This window comes from Colias philodice, chromosome 3 (genome assembly GCF_061535455.1).
Source record: "Colias philodice isolate Cphi_HAF_F1 chromosome 3, ilColPhil1 Martin Lab GWU primary, whole genome shotgun sequence".
Classification (NCBI taxonomy): Eukaryota; Metazoa; Arthropoda; class Insecta; order Lepidoptera; family Pieridae; genus Colias; species Colias philodice.
The window spans coordinates 5,127,377-5,150,232 of NC_143088.1; the positions used below are offsets into that span (position 1 = coordinate 5,127,377).

The 22,856-nt window shown below is 31.9% G+C and overlaps 2 protein-coding genes across 2 annotated transcripts; one reads left to right on the forward strand and one right to left on the reverse strand.

Moving 5' to 3' along the window:
• The first annotated feature begins 269 nt into the window (after positions 1 to 269).
• On the forward strand, positions 270 to 11,384 carry LOC149489604 (pancreatic lipase-related protein 2-like). Its single transcript, XM_089714961.1, has 6 exons — positions 270 to 360; positions 9,232 to 9,403; positions 9,473 to 9,725; positions 10,044 to 10,191; positions 10,512 to 10,703; positions 11,192 to 11,384. Exons 1-6 carry the CDS (start codon positions 312 to 314, stop codon positions 11,374 to 11,376), a joined length of 999 nt encoding a protein of 332 aa, XP_089571087.1. The 5' UTR covers positions 270 to 311; the 3' UTR covers positions 11,377 to 11,384.
• Positions 11,385 to 20,360: 8,976 nt separating this feature from the next.
• Positions 20,361 to 22,819, reverse strand: LOC149489605 (E3 ubiquitin-protein ligase LRSAM1-like). Its single transcript, XM_089714316.1, has one exon. It carries the CDS (start codon positions 22,817 to 22,819, stop codon positions 20,720 to 20,722), a length of 2,100 nt encoding a protein of 699 aa, XP_089570442.1. The 3' UTR covers positions 20,361 to 20,719.
• Positions 22,820 to 22,856: the final 37 nt, after the last annotated feature.

Below are 22,856 nucleotides of genomic sequence, written 5' to 3' on the forward strand. Positions count from 1 at the left end.
TGACAAATGTTGCCAAGATGCTTTTGTTTTGAGCCAGAATTTAAAAAATACAGTTTTGTTTTCTTACGAGTAGGATTGTAACAATAAGTTTAATAAAAGTTACGTCTATCAACCTCAAGGGATCAAAGGCATAATACTAAAAGGAAAACGTCGAAAGCGTAGTAAGTTTAACTGCCAGATCTTCCCGCATTAGAGTCGGCAGTGTTTATTTTATTGCGCGCCGTGTGTCGGATTGCGCAAACTGCCAGTTAGTCGGGCTACACCAACACCCCACATATTACACTCGTAATAGAATTTAGTTCGTGTTACGTATGTGGACGAGAATTCGCCCCAAGATTACTTCGCTTTGGATACACGACGGTGACTATTGGTTTCTATTGTTTGACGTTTCCCATTTTGGGGATCTTTTGTTTTCCTATGTTCAATATTTCGAGTATATTTGCAGGATAGTTAGTTATATATATATTGTGTCAAAAATGCTAAAGTTCAGATAGTACTGAAATATTATAAAGCCAAGAACTGGCTATAGGTGGGTATAGCATACATTATTGTTTTGCGATTATTCTCTACAATAATAATATACGCATGCACTATCCTTATGTAATATGCAATATGCATACAGTAGGTAACGGTACAACTTTGCGAGTCATTAAAACTTCAGTGTGCACTAATGTAGAATAAATTGAACCTCACTCTATGTTATAAAATTGATTTATTCGGTAATAAATTGCCACATGCTCTATTTAACAGACTGCGTCCATTTAATCTCTGTAGTTTCTGGTGCTTACGAACTTTATGGAGAAAAAAATTGCTATTTCAGATAAAGTACTCTCTAAATTCTATATAATAACTAAATACCTCCTTTTTTAAATTAACGGCTTGAAAGTTTTATTTGAAATAAGTTATTCGATCCTATCAAATATAAAACAGCAATAAAAGTTGAAAGAACACTAATTTTACAAAATCGTTTTCAAAAACTTGAATCAAAATTTGTAAATACAACATTTTAATTGCATACAAAGTACAGTAAGTACAAAATTTTAATTACATCATTATTATTATTTTCATCATTTCCACTCAGCTTATAAAGAACCTAATAAGATTTACTTAAGCTTAAATCTAATTAAAAGCACATAATACGAACTCCGTTTGCCGCGCTGCTCCGCTCCGGTTCCTCGCGATTACGCTAAAGTATTATGAATTTCGATGAAAAGTTTCACGCAGAAGCAGAAACTAAGTTGACCCATATTTCAAACAATTTATTAGCAAAAGTTATATCGAGGTAAAGTTAGGACAACAAATAAATTACTGGAATAGCGTCCGGCAATCCCCTGCTACCAATTTCGTCGCATGCAAACTGTGTTCTGCAGACGACAAATACTGCTACAGAATGTATTTACTTATCTCTATGCAATCTTTTTAATGTTGTTGACAGCCAACTATTCCCTTGCAATTTTATTTGTGTTATTTCAATATTCTGTTATTATTCTATTTTATTATTATTCATAAGTTATATGTTATTTATACAAAGCTGTGAACTTATGTGCATTTTCTTTTGTAACCGCCAGTGCACCAAAAATAAACACATTGCACGTCAATAGCACTCCATTAATTCACCCAAACGACTCAAAACTTATAAGGAGCTTAGCCAATTAAAAAAGACAGATAACAAACAGACAATCCAATATTGTTTATTGATATGCTTAGAAACCATTTCACCACTATATTTCATTACATCGACTATAAGGTTAATTTATTCTGTGGAAACATTTGTATCTAACCTAATTATAAAATTAAGTCCTCTGAAAATACAGCTAATGAATCAGATTAGCTGCGTGTTTAACCCATTAGCCGACATGAAAATTATTTCCCAAGCAAAACAGAGCCGTAGTTCTTTATTAAAATGTCACAACAAAGGACTTAAATAATTCTAAGGAAAACTGCGCTAACAACGGTTCTGCCGGTATTACACTTGGGATTAGCGCCGAGCCCCGAAACACAAGGCTAATTAATTAAACATTCATTTAAAAAACATCGGAAAGCTATAGCGTTTCTTTAATTGGTAGTTTTTTATAGCAAAGTAGAGATCATTGCGTTTCATACATATTAAAGACTTTACACTCAAGTCGCGTAAAGTCTAACCTAACCTAACGTAGGTAATTAAGTCGTTGATAATAAAAAAAATAAAAAACTCTACATTACAAATTGAAGTAACAGAAACAACATAGGTAATGTAGATTGTATGTGACGTAATATAGTATTATTTTTAATGAATGAAGTTATTTTCCATTAATTGTATAAACAAAATTATAAACACGATTGTAGGTGGTAGACATAGAAGAAATCATACTGAAAACTTTAGTTATCAATTTGCTCGTTCGAATAGTGTAGTTAGTAGTTCGAATAGTTAGTACCTACCTAATTGTGCTATTATTAAAATTCCTTACCGTTCCGCATAAATGCAGCAATTTCTCTTCGAACCCTACAGTAGTCGCGTATCTAAAAGTGACGTGTGCGGTCGTGTGGTCTACAAGGTACTTATACCATTTTTAAAACAAGAAAAAGTACACAAATAAATTAAAAAGTATGTTTATTTATTTATAGATCTTCATTACTATATATATTCTATTTAAAATAATCAACAAAACATACAACCATATCTTTTATGATTAGAAAAAACAACTACAACAAAAAATACCTCTCTTTCAGTCGTAATATAACATAATTCACATTATATGAGATCAAAAAAATATATACAAAAAAAACCTAGTCTAACCAGTATTTTGCAAACAAAATAAGCATCTTATAATTGCAAAATGGTTAGAACATATAAACTTTTTGCACGTACTGCACACCTTGCGTGTGTTTCAATTACGGGCTCTAACGCAGTCATGGTACCGACCAAAATAATTTCTTCGAATTGGTCCTGCTGTCGATGGCCGGGTTTCTTGGTGTGGAAGAACTAAGAAATCTTTTATTTAGACTAGTCGCCACCAAGATCATCGCAACAATGGTGTTCGGCAAACCAAGCCTCGATCAGTCTCACTTTGAGATTAGATATTAATTATACGTCTCTTTCGTCTGTTGTCCATAATTATCTAAATAACTCTGTTTTTACCTGGAAATATAAATAAATACATTATAAAATTAATAATTTATAAGTTTGTAACATTATTTTTAAAATTACAATATAATATTTGTAATAAATAAATGAAACAGTCACAACAAAAAACTTACGTAGTTGGTCGCGCGGCATACGTACGTAGACCGCGAATTTTGCGGAGCTCCTGTTGCACAACCACGCGCACCCGACTCTCCGCGCTGCACTGAGTGCATGCGGCAATTATTCAACTTAGCGTACACGAAGGATGAAATAACTGGAGCTATTAGATTTTTAGAAATTTGGAATTTTGTGTCACTGGATTACACGTGCAGACCACGCGACTACTGTAGGGTTAACAATGTAATATAAAAAGTTCATAGAATACGTAGAAAATATATTGCGTTCAATATAAATTTTTGAATTTTGGAAAGTTGCCAGAAGTATACAAAGCCGCATAGCGTGGCATGGCTAACGATTGTAGGTACAATACATGTTCATTTATATCCATCTCCTGTTATCTAATAAGCGATGCAATATGTAGGAGATTCAGTCGGTCATTAGTTCTGGTTTGTGTAACTAAGGCGTAATACGTCTTAAGATTGTAGTCTGCAATGGGATTGGAGAACTGTCGCAAGCTTTGTGAGCACTAAGCAACGTACACATGCAATATCAATAATCCTTCTAGAAGTTCTCTGGCGTATACTACCCTAGTATAATACCACTAATATGAACAAACTTGTAAATAATAAATAATATTAGGTATATGCTCTATTAGGAATATATGGAAGATAAAAACCCATGGAGGGTTATCGCGTAAAAACCACAGGACAGTTCTCTGGCATATTATGATAATATACAGTTACATATTTTGTAAAATTAAATTGTAATTCTGATATGATTTAAAAGAGCAACTATGGAGTTTCTTGCCGGTTCTTCTCCATAGATACTGCTTTCCGAATCGGTGGTAAATGTAAAAATATGCAAAAGTGCTTCTCCAAGAAGTCTAATTGAATAAATAAATGTTTGAGTTTGTTTGAGTTTGAGTTTTGAATTATATTTTATGAAGTATTTAAAATGTGTTCATAAACCTTTCTCTACCATTTCTTTATAAGCGTTGCTCATAATTTGTCCGCGATGTGTTAATTAGTTAATTTTTATTTCATATAAAATGATACTTTATAATTAAATGTGTTTTACCTATGACAAAGAAAATGAAAGAGTCGTTGGACCTAAAGCAGGAATAGTAGGAATGTATCTGTATTAAGGTTAATTAAATTAATAATCAAGACGATAGAATCTAAAGTCTATCTAGTACGAAAAGTATCAACCAGTGATGAATATAACTGTAAAAAATTTACACACAAAAATATGAGCAGAATTGTTTTTTCGTAAGTAATTGAACCATATTAATCCTTATCCAATGCAAACACAAACACAGTACTACGTGACTGTAATAGTAACAGAGGTCTTACTGTGTACCCAGAACAACGAGGTGTTACGTCACGTTAAAATTTTCATTAAACATTGAGATTGTATTAATTTTCTATTATTACGACAAAATTTCCCTGTGATGATACTCAAAATACTCGAGTTTCGAGCGACTACGAGCCGGTTGCCAAAGCAACACTTCCGTAAAGGAAATTGCCATTCACTGTGCCTTCATAAATCAGCATCCAGGTGAATATTTTATTAAAATCTCACCTGATATAAACGTGTACTCTGAGTGAGGAATAGATGTTATAATTACAGGAAAATTATACTTTAAATATTACTTACGTATTTCAAGAAATATAAATTCGTTCTTGTTTTTTAATTTAATAACGTTTGATCATACTGCTTTATAACTCCACATAAGCTTAACTCCTACATAAATATAATACTAACTATACGTGTTTTCGAATATGTAATATATCACCTAATTTGTAAATTTTGTGCGATGTATTTATAAATATAAATTTAATTTCAAAGACGACAATGATATTCAGGAACACAGCGGGTACCTACTTAAAGTTTCAGCAAAACTTTGTGGGAACAAAACGCTCGGTGTGATGTGTTTTTGAAGTTAAGTAGAAGCATGAAACCATCTGGAAACGCGATACAAAACAGGCGTGCGGCGGCTCACATTTCAAACTCAGTATTGCACAAGTCAGACCACGGAATCGGACGGTTGAAATGGGAGTTTATTTCGTGACATAAACTAGTTTAGTGCAATTCGAAATATAGGAACTAAATTGATTTTTAATTTTTATTTTATTAGACCATACGTAGAGTGAGAGAGGTTGTCGAGTTTAGAAATCCTCTTTTGTCTGTTGTCTGCAAGTTGCCTGTTATTGTTGATATATAAATTTGCTAATCTTAAAAAGGAATTAAAACAAAACTTCAGCTGGAAGCGACATAATGTGGTGTGTTTAACATGGAAAAATAAACAAAGCTTGAGATTTGAAAAGATTTTCCCACTTTTCTGAATCTAGACAAGAAATAATTGCTTAAAATTCGTGAAGTTCTGAAAACAAAACTTAAGTTCAATGATAATCAAATAATCTACTTATCACCACTTACCGACTTATAGTCTCGATCAAAATTAGCAAAATACGTTAGATAGGTACCTATACATATTTTTATTATACACAAGTCTTATATAAAAGTAAGTGAATTATAAATTCAGTAGGTAATGTATCAAAAATAAATCAACGCATAAATTAAACTCCCCAAAGATTGTAATAACGACATAAAGTACGAATGGTACAAAATTTAATATCCTGCAAAGGTAATGCACCATCACAAAGTAATTTATATTCTTTCGCCGCATGGCGCTATAACCACAATATCTTAAAATGAAGTGGCTAATAAAACAAGGGTGTCCTCGGACGGCTTTATTTGTGGAAACGGCGTATGACATTGACAAACGATCCACTCAATCAATCGCTGAACTCTTCGCTTTAAACAGGTATACTTATTTACGAGTGAGATATCAGGAGTTATTGAAAATAATCCTTAGGCTTTTACGTCAGCACAAACAATATTCTACTTTAAACCAAATATTATGTAAGTATGAAGACGATACCAAAAACGATTAACAAAATATGTGAGCAATAATAATTTATACTCAGTAGTTTGTAATTTTAACTAAATCATCTTGTGTAAAGGTGTGTGAGCATTTACTATGGAAATTAAACAGCTACTAAAGACTTTGATTTATAACAGATTAAAGAAAAATTAAATGCACCGGCGTCACAAAATTAACACCCAGCATTATTAAAGATTGAAATTGTATAAATGAAATCGTATAAATATACTTGTATCCGTATGTCGTGAGAGCACGCATGATGGAAATTTTAAGAAAAAACAAGATTGTCCCGACACCAGTTGGGACATGGGAGAAAAGTAAATGATGATGACGTCCTTTATGACTTGGGTTAATATAAAAACCTTTTTCAAATATTCTCGTTTGTTTTTTAAGCCGATTTATGGTTTATATAACCGATTCTATTTAGAAATTATCATTTCTAAAAATAAAAAAGTACGTATAAGTAAAATAACCTCTATTGCGCAAAAAAAAAACAAAAAACAAAGTAAGTATATACTTTAGGAGATGGCATCTACAACTATTCTTACTATTTTTTGCTTACTCTTTCAGTTAACTTCATTGTTATTGATTCAAAAAGGCCACGGTAATTGAATACTATACTAATTCCGCAAAGAAGATACCGCAGAATCATCATTCTTATTATGCAATACGTCCACCATCTAACCTAATTATAGAAGCTACTTTCAGAGGAGCTCTTAACTAATCAACAATTAATTACAAACTTGTATTGCACAACAGAGTGTTTCCACTTTCCTTCCATCTTTACCTAACTGAATAAGAACGGTATATACCTAATTACCTAGAATTGTTAACTTTCAATCATAATTACAGAGCATTGACGGTGACAAATATTACTTCCTATAAAATTTAAAATCCAATTCGCCATTTAACTAATTAAATTTGAAACGTCAAACTTTCTTTGGCGAGCTTGAAGTAACAAAATTTACATCGATCGAGGTTGAAACTTCTTAATTAGCGTAGGCTCTTAAAGAAAGGGTTGGCCACGTGACGATGCTATTAATCTAGCCTCGAGACCTTTCCGATTTTTATGGGAAAATAAATTCTACAAAATCCCCTTTATCTTTCGAGCGTAATTAATGTATTCTTTCATTACGGCCCTTGTGCAAGAAGACCCATTTGCCAAATATCTGTCCGTAAAATAAAGGTGATTCAGCAGAACACACTCATACTAACTAGTTAATTTAATGAAACTCTATCTTATGGGAACAGTAATATTTCTCCAATTTCAGCTACAATGTACACTGGAAGTAAATAGTAATAATCATCTTATTAGTGCTACTATATATGGTATGTATTTTACCAGGTTTTGCTTGAAAATTTTGATGTTACAAATGAACACAATTTACGGGTATCTGTCTCAAAATGAAGCCTCTTCCAAGTTAGTTGGCAGACTCACATTGAATATTTACACCGAACTTCTGCCATATAAACGTTGTCCTACTTAACTGTCATTACAAAGCAATGCAACAAAGATTTAATCGATGAACGTTCAAGCTCCATCCGTAGTCGACATTATTGATGTAGCCGTTACTCGCAATTGGCGGCTGACCGAGGCTGCCATTTTTCCACTACCTTTCAAATTGAACTTGCAATGAGGATAGATGTTATATGGCTGCATTCTGTATCCGTCGTAATGGGAAATGAATCTATCGACACTGGTTTTTTTTTTTAATTATACGTTCTTATTACATCATTAATGTTTCGGTTCCATAAGAGTGTTTTCTGAACTTTTCTGTATATTCTCCTCATTGATATAAAATTGTCTTCCTCATATATTAATATTATATTTTTATCTATCTGAACATCTATCAAAAACATATGGCTTAACATTGTACCAAGTAAATTATAATAAAATTCATCTACGGTAAAAGTGTTTTTCCTCTGATTCGTAAAATGTACGTCAATAGTACAAACCCTCCATCCACCATCAACTTTATTAAACAACGTAAATATTTCGTATCGTCATGGAAAATTCCCATAACATTTCCTTTTTCCTTTAAGAGTTCAATTTCGTATCTTTTTCTACGGTTGATATTAATGTTTCCTGCGTGCCCGTTCTGACCACAAATTACAGTCATTCATACAAAATAACTTATTATTCATCCACATCGTATGTTTGCTCAACGTGGGTTTTACTTTGGATTATGTAGCATAAATATTTTAATTCAGTGTCCTATTTAAAACTTAAACCTATCCTTAATTTTGCTTCTTCTTAGATAATGTATTCGTTATATGAAAACAATATATCAATCAATTGAGGACTTAAAGACTTATAGAAAACATATTACCTTTATAATGGTATAATCAATTAAACACATTCATAATTTCAAGCAAGATAAGCGAGAATAGCATGAAGGAATTGAAAGTTAAATCGATTAATTTTCTACTGTGTTTATTTACACCGAATAATCTTAGTTAAAAATAACATAATCCGTAAAATTAGTTTCTATTTTCACTTAAATATAACAAAAACAATGGAATCCTGCAATGCTTAGTTCTGTATTTGTCCCAAGAACAATGCTTCTAATTATATTTCATATTTGTGGAATTATACACTGCAAGTATACGTATTCTATAATGTATTTATTCTTGATATAAGAACACACTATGTTTCTTTTATTTATCCACTAGCTTTCCGCCCGCGGCTTCGCCCGCGTTTTCAAAGAAAAACCCGTTCCCGTAGGATTTCCGGGATAAAACCTATCCTATGTCCTTTCTCGGGTATCAAAATATCTCTATACCAAATTTCATGCAAATTGGTTCAGTAGTTAAGGCGTGATTGAGTAACAGACAGACAGACAGAGTTACTTTCGCATTTATAATATTAGTATGGATTGTTATGAGTGAGCAGACTTCTAATAAAATGGAGTAGGTACATTCACACACCTGGATGGATACATTATAATTAAAACATTACAAGATGAAAAAACATTACACGCAGAAATTATATTCTTTGTTTCATTTTATTTTTACTACATGATTAATATATTTGATTAATTTGTAACATTCACCTTTACAGTTATCCATGCATTCGTGCCAAATGGACAAATTGGTATCGATTGGACTGTATTTCCTGATGAGCATGGTGCACTTCAGTTCATCGACTTGAATATAAATAATGAAATATTAGACCAACTATCCAGAGATGCGAGTTTTTATAGAAGGAAAACCAGATTTTGGCTCTACACTAGGTACAGCAATTGATCAATAAGGTATTCCGTATTAAACGTCGCACCGTTTAACGCGTTAATTATTTTTAGAGATAACAAGCACATTCATGAAGAACTGTTCATCGATCGCAGACCAAATAACAGGACACACTTTAAAGCCGATAAGCCCCTTATAATGACAACTCATGGATGGGTTAACAGTGGACATTCACAATCTGTACAATATATTAAAAACGAATATTTGAAAAGAATGGATGTGAACGTGATCGTTGTTGACTGGCATCTCGCTTCTAGAACACCTTATTTGATGGCTTCTTTTATGACCGCTCTTGTTGGTGAAGATGTAAGATAATATTATTGTATGTTGTATTTTAGATTTTGGTATCATTATAGAACAGATATGTTTCTACAGAAATATGCCTAAGTATGTCTTTTCTATATTACATTCAAATTACAGGGGGCATTATTACTTTTTTTTTCCCAAAATCCAGCTAATCAATTGGACTCCCTTACAGAAATGTAAATTAGCTCTGTATTGTAAGAACCAAATAGCTACCTACTGAAGCATAATACGACAATTTGTTCAAGTTTAGTGCCTAGCTAATTTGAAGGAGACAATGATAAAATCGTATTGTACGCATTTAACTTGATTGTTTCTCAGATAAAAGACATGGTGCTCACTCTTATAAAGGAATACGATTTCGATATAAATGATTTGCATTTAATTGGGCACAGTTTAGGAGCTCACGTTGTTGGAAGGGCTGGAAATGCTCTGAAGCGACATAAAGCGATTGTCCCTCGAATTACAGGTGAGTTCTGTTTTCAGCAGCAATTCATAAAGAAAACAATAAGTTGTTTGTATAATTACTTACATAGAATAATTAAAGATTTATTAATTAACCGACTAAATTATGATGCGTTTTATAATATTATGTATATAGAACGAGTATGATATAGCTAAATAAACAAACGAAACCGATTATCGTCGATTATAAACTTGATGAAACAAATTCTTTGTATTCACCATTTTATACTTGCATATTTGTGTAACAATTTCGCTCGTAAAACATACCAGCATTACAGAATATTCTATTATGAAAAGCATATTATGAAAATTGATTAATTTCAGGACTGGACCCCGCTCGTCCATTGTTTGAACATCCGAGGGTATTCAGTGCAATTAGCAAAAATGATGCCTATTTCGTCGACATTATTCACACAAATCTTGGCGTTTTTGGATTTATCCGAGATATAGGACACGCCGATTTTTACCCAAATGGTGGTCTTAAGCAGTATCATTGTAGACACCCTGACTTGAATTGTAAGTAATAGTTTTAGCAAAATATATCACAAATTTTCACATTAATAATCTATAAGTAGGTACCTTGGGAAATATCGAATTAATAAAATTTTGTAAAGGTAAGGTAACTTCTTAAATATACCAAAAAATATTAGTGAAGTGTAAACTTTTTCGATTTCTGCACTATCAAACAATATGTAAATTGTAAGCACATAATATAATTTCAACAATATGAACATACACGATAAACGTCCATAGTAATTCGGGGTTCAGACGAAGGCTTCAGAACAGCTGTCAGATCAAACAACAGCCTACCTTTATCTAACAGGATAGCCTCCTCAGCAAACAGATAACGTTCCTTATACATATTACAAATTATTACTACATAAAGAATAATATCTAAATCAAGCAGCTATATTATGTATTCTTATTTCGAGTATCATTTTTTTCAGGTTGCGACTTGTAAATTAATAATTTAACATGTCATTGATTTTTTTTTTTGTTTTTAGTTGTCTCAGACCATAATTGTGCCTGGGTGTATTATGGGGAATCCATAAATTCTCAAATATTTGTATCACATCGATGTGCCTCCTATGACGACTTCAAGAAACGGAAATGTAACGATATCCAATATATGGGATCACCCTGCGATTCTACCGCGCGTGGGAAATATTATTTAGATGTGCCAAAATAAGCAATAAAAACCTGTACTTTACATTTAAAAGTTATTAATTGTAACCTAACCAAAATATTTCACATTTATATGTTTCAGATCATTTCTTATTTAACTTTTACTTTTGACCGATAAATTGAGATCATAATAATTTAAATATCAATTCAAGAATTCATCTCTTGTGTATTGTTATCGTTTATCTAATAAAAATTGTTTCCAAATTATAATGGCAAATTCCTGTCTACAAAGTTGTCTATATGCAGGTAATGGACTAGTGACTGTACTAATGATAAACACTAATGAAATGATAGCCTGATTAATGAACCGAAACCATTTCATTTAAGCACACCATCGTCGTGACGGCCATCATTTGGATTAATGCCGTCATTACTGGCAGCATCTGCGCTGAAATTACAGTTTATTGGACTGCGTTGGCGTCATTATCATTCCAATTATATTTTATTATTCCCTGAAAGCATGATCATTCGACTGAATAGCCTACGTGATTTCGAATGATGCTATTAATAAATAGCACAAGGATAGAGTAGCTCTACATTCGTTTAAAAGAAGAAAAATAACTTAGTTTGATAGAAAAAGCGGAAAAGTAGAAAACAATGTAAAGGTAATCGAGATCCAATGTTTTCTTATGATCGTAATTCTTGAAAGTTCCCGAGATCAACTTAATTCACGAAAGTCGAGGATAAACAAAGTGACAGATTGTCGCGAAGAGCAATCACAGGATCGCTCGAAAACTTTGACATTTAAAATTATCGCGTACGAAATATTTCAGCAACTTTTGATGGAAACAGTGCCTGGAGCGAATATCGAGAGAACTTGTCAAAAGAAAGTTACCAACGACCTTCTCACAGATCCACAGTTCTTATATAACATAAAGTGTACGGTCATAAACATTTTGTCCCCGGCTATTTCGTTTTATGTTTATATATTTAACGTGAACACAAACCCTGCATTAACTTTAAGTGTACAGGCTTTATTTGAGCCGTATGAGAGTTGTATTGTTATTGAAATATTTTTTAAATAACGCTGTTATTGAAGCTTTTAGTTATGGTTATTAATGCAATTTCGACCTGTAAAATAAAATAACTCTTACAGGGGTATTAATAAGCAATTTAATTAATGTAAAGGGGATCTGTAAATCAAATTTAAAAACTTTTGACTAGTTATAACCACATAACTTTGAATAATTTAAAATGAGAGTAGATTAAAAAAAAATAATTCAAGTAAAATGGTAGAAAATATTTACTAATTTTACAGGAAAAGATCAAAAGTAATGGCAAATATTTCAAAAGTTGTGAGATTATGTAAGAAGCTTTGAGGCCAGTTTACTAAGTCCCCGGCCGTTAAAACTCTCAACTCGAGCTCCACATTCACAATGCCTTCCGCCCCTTAAATCTCCATCACTTAAGTATGATCAACGCTTTGCTTTATGCATATTTTAACAGGCAATTTTAACAAAATGGTTTAAAATTGTTAATTTAAATAACTGGAATTGTTACATTTACTCGGCTCATTAAAAGTATTTCTAAGGTTTCATACCAAACAGCTCCCGCAGCCCGCTTCCCATACTATGGACTCTATCTACTTTGTCTAGAACATGTTTCAGTGAGTCCGACTACTTGCCGACTAACAACAAACGACTGTTAAAATAAAATGTATTGACATTTATTTCACATTGCTGGATATTTCTACCGAAAATTATTAAAATAATTATAAATTTAAAAGAAAAATATGCGTATGCACACTAATACGTATTAGGTCATTATTAGGTACACTAATTAATCTGCTATCGAGGTAATTGGAAACGGATAGAGAAATTTATCATGCGTCTCGTTGAAGCCACTGAATTTGTTGAAAACAATTTATCAGAAGGACAATCTCGGTGAGTGAAAGCGAATTCAGCGGGGCTATTCCTTGGCCGAGATAGCCCATTGTTAGCGAGTACCGCCGCCAGCGCAACCCTAATTGATATCAATTACTCGCCGAAATCTCTTCGAACGCGGCCTATAAATGTTCTCGCCTTCCGAATCTTAATAGAGCTTGTAATAAGTTGTAATATTTCAAAAGTTTGAACATTAGAACAAGAATGAAATTTAATTTTGGATCGAAATAATATTGAACACATTTTCATCTCTTCAACTAGGTATCTAGATGACACACTCGCATACAGGGATACAAGATTTTATGTCCGAAGATGCTGTAAGCATCCACATGTAGGTACTTGAGTGAAATGCTAGAGTGCTTAACAAATATTGAAATATCTAATGCGCTCTTATACTTCAGAGTGAAATCTTGTGGCAACAGCAGGCTGTACGTAAAACTTATTGTAATACAAATTTGAATTAGTCAGTGAATATATCCAAATAATAAATTGATTACAAAAAAAATTTAGTAAAATTAGACGTAGTTTATTTCACAAAAGCTTAGGAAAATTATAAAAAAGGTGTGCTAATAACTGTATTTCTCATTACATTGCATATTAGGTTTAGAAAAAAATAAAAATATATCATGCACATATATAAAATAAAACTGCAACTATTGGTACGTTTACTCATCATCTAATGGAAGCAAAATATTTTTTTTTCGATTTTGGAAAGTTCATTTTTCTTAGTATTCTTATCAATCTTTTGTTTTTGTCATGTCCGCGGGTGAGACCGCGTGGCACAGCTAGTTATTTATATAAGCTTTTAACACTTAAGCTACGCCTACGCCTACGGAACTACATGACATAGCTACGTTTATAATAACAACAAAGCTTACCTACTTCCCTTGCGCGCTACAATTCATACCAGTAATTAGATGAGTTACCTAACATATTATTATAAGCTATAATGTATTTTCCCGCAACTTCAAATTAATGGCAATGTTATGTATGGGATTATTTTGAGTGCATACCATGTGTATACCTATCAAGCACCAACAACAGTACAATTATGCCTATAACATTTCAGTGATAGTAGGTAATATTAGACCTCTTTTAACAATACCTATCCATTGTCACCATTACTTTTCATGAGTAAGATATTTGAATAGTCGAATATAAATCACAATCCAATGTCTTCTGGCAATAATAATATCAATATGATAGGAACTAATCACTTAAAACGTATTAGTCTCTCACGGGAAATGGAACCGAGTTGCGCTTTGTCTTAGCGAATTCCAAACTATCGCTAACTCAGATAATGCAGATAATCTTCTAATCTCAAACTAATTGAATGGATTAGACGTCAGCACGATCGTTTTCCTAACTCTTGTTCATTATGAGGCTACGCGAACAATGATTGATTCATTGTTTAACGTAATTCGGCGGAAGTTTAGAAGTCCCAAAACCGATGCATATTCGGTAGGCGGAAGCGGATGTTTTATCTCTCTTCTATCTAAACATCTTCTATCTACATAATATAATAGTAACGTTGGAAAGTCAAAACTGCAAGATCATTGAATATTTTATTTAAATATTCCTTGAGTCGTGACCTACAATAGATACGTAAACCAAAAATACAGTTTTTAGAATTTCTGTCTGTATGTATGTCCGGGCTAATCACAAAAAGTACTGCATGAATTTACTTAAAATTTGGTACAAAGATAGCTTGAGACCTGAGGGAGGACATAAGATAGGTTTTATCCCGGAAATCCCACGGAAACGGGAACTATGCGGGTTTCTCTTTGACTACGCGGGCGAAGCCGCTGGCGGAAAGTTAGAATTGCATATTTGGATAATTATCTCTTTATTTTATGTTGTTATCGAAATATTTGTTTTTAATCTTTAAATCAGGTTGAATGGCAGATATCGCTTCCTTGGAAAATTCGCTTGCAGAACGCAGTCTCGTCATCGTAAAGTATTTTTTCATTATGTATAAAATGGAGTGATAATGATATTTGAAATGTAAGCGAAATCAAATTATAATAAAAATTAGGTCTTACGTTACGACCTCAAAGGAATATGAATGATACAAATGAATGTTGTTTCGTTTTTGGAAGAGCTATTTTATATTCCTGTCCAAATAGGGCTCTATATCAAAGGAAACCAATTATCTGATGGTCTCTCTTTCATCACTTTGTTAGTTTACCCAAAAACACACGTATTGCGAATAAATACTTGACGATATTTCTTCGTGTTTTCGTTGGGAATAAAAATCGATACCTACATACCTAATAATTTATTTGAAATTTATGTTGTTATTAACCTAGTAGGTAACAGAGAAATAACTAAGTAAACAATGTACGTAGTTTCCATGATTAGGTATTGTTTTTAAATAAGTAACCTGAAGTAAACAAAAATATTTCATTAAAATTAGTCCAGCCATTAACGTGTACAGGTAGGTGCTCAACTTTCTAGTCTACTTGATAAGTTGAAAATGGCGTAAACTAGAGATAAGGCTCTTAAAAATACGTGCGATAGCTCATTTGATTCGGAATGACGTCTAGAAAAATGTATCGGAAATGTTTATTAGCACACAAAAAATTGCAAAAGTTATAGGCAAATTAAGTTTCAAAAAAGTAGGTATTTCGTTTATTGTTAATAACTCCGAAATTATTAACATTTCAGAAATTTTGAAAAAAGATTCTTAAAGAGGAGGAAATTTCCAACGAAAATTTCCCGACTCCCGGAATTCTATCTCCATTATTTATAATTTTAATTTAACGCTGAAAATAGCCCTCCGCGCGGCATTTTTAGTTAGCGCGCGCGGCTTCAAAACCGAGCACGTCACACTAATTATTTTTTTTAAGGTATTAAATATTAATTTAAAAATTTAAAAAAAATTATGGTGTATTCCGAACACTTCAAAGAATTTGCTCCCGTTGGAAATTTTACTTAAAGCTAATTTTTCAACAAATTAGACAAATGTTAACTAACGAAATTTTTTTGAACTTCCGTCCTTATTGCACATTAAAAAAAAATGTTTAAATAATTGTCGGTAAAATTTTTCACTTCGTGGAGCCCTTCATATAAATATCCTTAACAAGATCGCGCCATAAAAGTTTAAAAAATGTTAATACTTTGTTTATAATAATTTTTTCAAGTTAACAAAAAACTAGAAATTTCTAGTTTTTTGTTCAAATTACTTAACTTGAAAAAATTATTATAAACAAAGTAATAAAATTTTTTAAACTTTTATGGCACGATCTTGTTAAGGATATTTATATGAAGGGCTCCACGAAGTGAAAAATTTTACCGACAATTATTTAAACTTTTTTTTTAATGTGCAATAAGGAAGGAAGTTCAAAAAAATTTCGTTAGTTAACATCTGTCTAATTTGTTGAAAAATTAACTTTAAGTAAAATTTCCAACGGGAGCAAATTCTTTGAAGTGTTCGAAATACACCATAATTTTTTTAAATTTTTAAATTAATATTTAATACCTTAAAAAAAATAATTAGTGTGACGTGCTCGGTTTTGAAGCCGCGCGCGCTAACTAAAAATGCCGCGCGGAGGGCTATTTTCAGCGTTAAATTAAAATTATAAATAATGGAGATAGAATTCCGGGAGTCGGGAAATTTTCGTTGGAAATTTCCTCCTCTTTAAGAATCTTTTTTCAAAATTTCTGAAATGTTAATAATTTCGGAGTTATTAACAATAAACGAAATACCTACTTTTTTGAAACTTAATTTGCCTATAACTTTTGCAATTTTTTGTGTGCTAATAAACATTTCCGATACATTTTTCTAGACGTCATTCCGAATCAAATGAGCTATCGCACGTATTTTTAAGAGCCTTATCTCTAGTTTACGCCATTTTCAACTTATCAAGTAGACTATTCTGAATCAACAGCTCAACAGATTCCTTATTTTATTTTTTTAGACACTACCGCGAGTCAAACCCAGGGCCATGAACACACGCTCAAGCGATAACCACTGTACCAAGGAGGCGGATGACCTACACAATAAGATATATGATATACTTAATTGATTTGCTCGCATGTAACTACTATGTATTCGGTTTAATACGTATTAACTTACAAATGAGAGAAATACCTCTCAAATGTGAGTAGGAACAGTGTAGATCGACATTAAATTAGCTCCACGAAATTTTTCCTCCTCTTTGATACAGACACGTAATTATCTAAAAGCATTTGTAATCTGAGTCAGCAATTGCTGACGGTGACGAAGATGAACGTGATTGGTTCGTAGGCCCCTTGCTATATTTTATGTGAACCGTTACGGAATTTCCAATCTTCTTTGAATTAAACATACCTAATTTTCTTTTCTTTTATTAAATAGGAATCTAGAAAGTGCGACGTAGTTACCTATCAAGTGTGAAAGATAAACGTCGCCGGCAGAGAAAACTAAGAGATTCAAGGGATGAGAAAAGTGCCGGTTCAAATGAATATCTTTTTATGGGTTGTATCAAAAATAATATTCTACCAATTAATTAGATATATACTCGTATATATACGACTTCAGAGTTCAGACAACTCTACAACACTTTTTATTACCTGCGCTTGAAACAAACGGCTTGTCTCTTTTTCAAAATAATAATTTCAATTATGAAATAAGTATAATATAAGTACCAAGTACCTACAACTAAGATATAGGTGCCTACCTAGTACCCAGGTATGATTCTACATGAAACTAACCATAAAATATAATTCCCTATTCGACACCTACTAAAATCCAAAGGAAGCTTCAAAAACAAAGTCTATATTTCGAATAGCAAATTAAATTAGACATTCTTATTTCTTCGTGATGCTGTTTCATCTGTTCAAAGAAAAAAGCTTATTTGAAATTTAGTTTTTATTTTTTTAGAAGTGTGTATATTAACTTTTATATGAATAAACGTATAAAAAATCAATCGAAAATAATGCACAACGTCTGACTGATAAATTTTAACAATTTCCACAATTTTTTATCCTACTACAAAAAAGGAGGCTCCGTTCTACAAACAAACCTTTTCTAAACGAATAAATGATTGCGTATCTTTTTTCTCAGCCGTTAATGCCTTAAACGAAGAAAGCTTTATAGAGCAAATCTATGGGGACAAAAGATACATATTCATGAGGCCCCGATACAAGTCCTCTTAATTGGCTATACAGGTAAAAGAGAACGAAATTGCTTTTTACTTACTGTTTTATTTAATTCGCCATTCAGTTGAATTTATTGGCTTGTGTTAGCCATCATTAAGCTTTGTATAGGTAGAACAACAATTCCAATTTAGTTAGATGCATATTAAAGAAGTACCTAGGTAAATATTTTTCTTCAATGGAAGTACTGTCGTCTTATGTAGGTACTAAAAACTCAGAATTCAGAAAGATATAGTACCTAGATGAAATATTGGAAGCCTAAAGCGCGTCACACACGGTGAAGATACTATAATATTTTATCTTAAGATACTGTAATATTTTATGTTACAGTATTAAGATACTGTTAGGTTAATAGGTATCCGGTATCAGCGTTCTGACCATCATTAGCGCTAAGTTGTTTTTTCCTGTTACGCCATCGTCATATAAACGTAAGGGACTCATAATAAAATCGTAGTAAAACAAAGTAGGAACTAGGTATATTTTTTCAGTGTGCACTAATATTGTTCAATCAATAATAAATAGTTGTCTTCTCTTACGAATTAGGTTCACGTGGATAATGTAAATTAATATTATTATAAAATTTCTATGCATTTGGTTGAACATACGGTGTCTACTCAAATAAATACAGCGATAACAGCATGGACCGTAAGGAGGCAATATATTTTATAATACAGATGTAACATATTACTTGCTCTGTGATGTAACAAATAAAACTCACATTTTTTGACTAGATAATTGCTTTTCTTAAAGTTTATTGCACGACTCATGATGCGAAGCATCAGAGAGTGCTTTACGATCGAAAAATTTTTTTCGCCTCATTTTTCCAGCTATTCTTATTATTATAGCCTTGTTAGTTCACGGAATCAAGATATTTTGCATACTATTGTCGAGATAATTTAATGGAGATTAATCCCATACTTTAATAAGCTTTTATAATGTAGTATGCAAGCCGTATTGTGCCGTATTGTCATCATAGCGACATCTAAGCGACATTTCGGTGAAACTATGAGTAGTTAATATTCTGCTTCCTACCATCTTAATTGCGTTGTTATCGATAATGGAGTTGAAGGTGAATAAATCATTAATAAAACGACATTTGTGCATTAAATAATTTATTAAATACTTACATTGAAAACCCAAGATGGAGAATTGGAGAGTTATTTTGGACAGGGAACAGAATAACAAAGACAAACTGTAGGTAAACATCAAAATTCAAAACACACTTAACAGTGAAGAAAATTTTTATTTATTTTTTATTTCAATTAAAATGCCAGTGCTTACTTATTGTTTAATTGAGCACATTAATGGCATGTGATGCGAAGCCTCATGTGTTTGCAAATCCCAGATAATAAAGACTCATTTCACACATATAATAATCACCAAAATAGAATTTGAAGGCAGTGCTACTGTCACCTTAAAATTATGTACTTATGGTTTAATTTTCATAATATAGATTACAATTATTATAATATTATTATCAATTCATAAATGTACTTATTTTATGGATAACATGTATGTATGTATATATCAAAATTGTGCATGTGAATATAAACCTTGACTAAAAAACAGTACTATATTGAAATGATTTTAAATAAAAAACATATATTACTCTAGAATGTATACATACAAGGTAAGAATATCAGAAGTATTTTATAAATTATATGCCTTTTAATAAATAGGGTTACAAAGAAGCTAAAGAGGCTATTTACCAAATTTGAAAGAAAAATATATTACTTATGATGAAAGTTATTATAAATCTGCTTATCACCAGGTCACCTATGTAATGTAGCGCTTTTCACAAAATATAAATAAACAATATCAACGTTAAAAATTAAAAGTGTTTTTTTTATAGAAATTAAGAAAACACTTTTGAATTAATATACCTATTTCAATAAAAAATAATACATATTTAAATATTTCTTGATTTACAGAATTAGAAGTTTAACACTGACTCAATTTTTAAGACTAAGACTTAAATTATAAATTGTCTACACCAGGTGGTGTCATTAGTCAAAATGAACACTTCTTGACTTTGAAACATCTCTTTCTGTAAATCATTTTCATGTTTAATACATAACTTAACTTAATGATTTGAAACTATAAACAATTTTTCAAAAGAAAAATGACTTAGAAATGTGACATATTTTGTTATGAATTTTCATAGTCCTTCACAGCCACAACACACTTTTATGAAAATAACCTTTAAAATTGATATAATGAGAAATATAAAAATAAATAATAAACATTTTGAATAGTGATTATAACACTTAACTATAAAATTAATAACATAGTATGCATGCCATGCCATGGAAAAGTGTAAATGACCTATGACACTACAACTTTAATAATTCTCTCTATATGTGTTCTGCACATTGGACATGTACTTATTTCTTTTTGAGAACATGTCTCACAGCAACACATATGACCACAAGGCACAAATACAACTTGGGACTTACTTTCCATGCATATAACGCACTCCCCATCATCATTCAAACTTGCATCCGAATCAAGAACCCCCAAATGAGCATTATCATCAGCAGGGGGAGCGCTTGCCCCTGCTACAGCCTGAGGCATATCGCAGTTCTCATTCTTAAAGTCAGAATACATTTGTATGGCTTTCAATATATTCTCTCGATCAGTGCTCAATGATACACCACACTTTAGCAAATCTTCTTGGGTAATATTTAACAAAGACTTATCAGAAAATATGAATTGCACCAAAAAAGGTAAACAATGAATTACACCCTCCTGTAAAAGGTAGTTAGCCAAAACTGGATCTAATGTCTTGCCGACACTGAGCAAAGATCTTGGAGCAGTATCTAACAACTTTTGATAACTCCTCAGCCAAAAGTCTGTCTTATAATCACTTTCATTTTCTGCCTCATTCAAAGTCTCCAATAACTGTTTTCTTCTTTTATTTCTTTGGTCAAACAGATCATCTAACAAATTAACCAACTGTATTCTTTGATTAAGAAGTTCATTATAGTTGTACATTACATGCATTTTTTTCTTTTCTTGTTCGATAACACTCAGTCTTGCTAAATGAGATGAAATAAAAGATATTTCTTGATTGAGACTCCAACTTCTTGCATCTACCTGGTCAAGCAAGGAAGATACCATTGCTTTTTGTACATCTTGATCTTCCAAAAGCTGCTGCACAAGAACTTCTCTAGACTGGTCCTTAGCACTCAACAACTCAGATAATTTCCCGTCAAGATCGGTCTCCTGATGTAAAAGACTTTGTTTTATATTATTTAAATTATCCTTATAAAACATCTTATGTTTACTCATGGAATAGTTATCTTCTAAAAGATTTTCCATTGCTTTTAAAATATCACATTTTTTGATATTATCATAATTTTGTCTTGTTATTTCCAATAAACGATCATGTTCCAACTGTTCATGAGCAAGTTGTTGTTGAATAACTTCAGGTTTACATCTATCATATGCCATAAAATTATTTATTAAACATTCAATGTCTTTTTCTTCTCTTTGTATTGTCTGAATGAGTTTCTGCCTTTCTATTTCTTTATATTCTTGAACTCTTGCTATTTCTATATCTAAACTGATCTGATCTTTTAAAAGATTTGACAAAACTCTTTCTCTTTGCTGTTGATTAGCTTTATGGATTTTCTTTTCACTGTTTTTCATAGCTTCTTCTTGTTCCTCCCATGTTATTTTTTGTTTTGAAAAAGGGTCGGGTAATTTATTACCACTATCTACTGTTGAAACATCTGCTTCTATAGGTAATGGTGGGATATAATCAACATTTGCCTCCTTACAAAGGAACTTCATTATCTCTTCTGTGCCTTTTATAGCTACTGCAGCAGGAGGCACAACATATTGATTGTAATCCAATTCAATTGATATCAAATTTGTGGCATGACAAAGCTCCACACATATTTCATTTAAATCCTTATTTTCTGTAATATTTAGTTTTCTTAAACACTTTAAATGACCAAGACTGGGGTTTAACACTTTCAGTTTATTTGCTGACAAATCTAATATTTTGAGTGCTGTTAGGTATTTAATTTCATCTGGTATTTGCTCAAACAGGTTATTGTTAAGATGGAGTTCAGTAAGACTTGTAAGAAAACGAATATTCTTCGGTAAATGTGTAAAACAGTTGTTGCTAATATTTAAAGCTTTGATCAAATATAAATCAGAAAGTTGCCCTCCTTCATTTAAAGATTTCAGTCTGTTATTTTGTAAATAGAGAAAATCTTTTCGAAATACTTTGCATATTGAAAATATTCCAGAAGGCAGCTGTCGAAGGCTACATCCTGATAAATCAAAATCAGGTTCAGGCGATTCCTTAGCTAAATACAATTTTCTTTCCAATACAGCCCTGGAATCTTGTGAATTGTGTGCGCTTTTATTAAATAACATTATCGTTCGGCTAACGCCCGAAGCAGCGCAACCCATGTAATTAAATTAAATTGAAAAATTACTCAAAATGTCA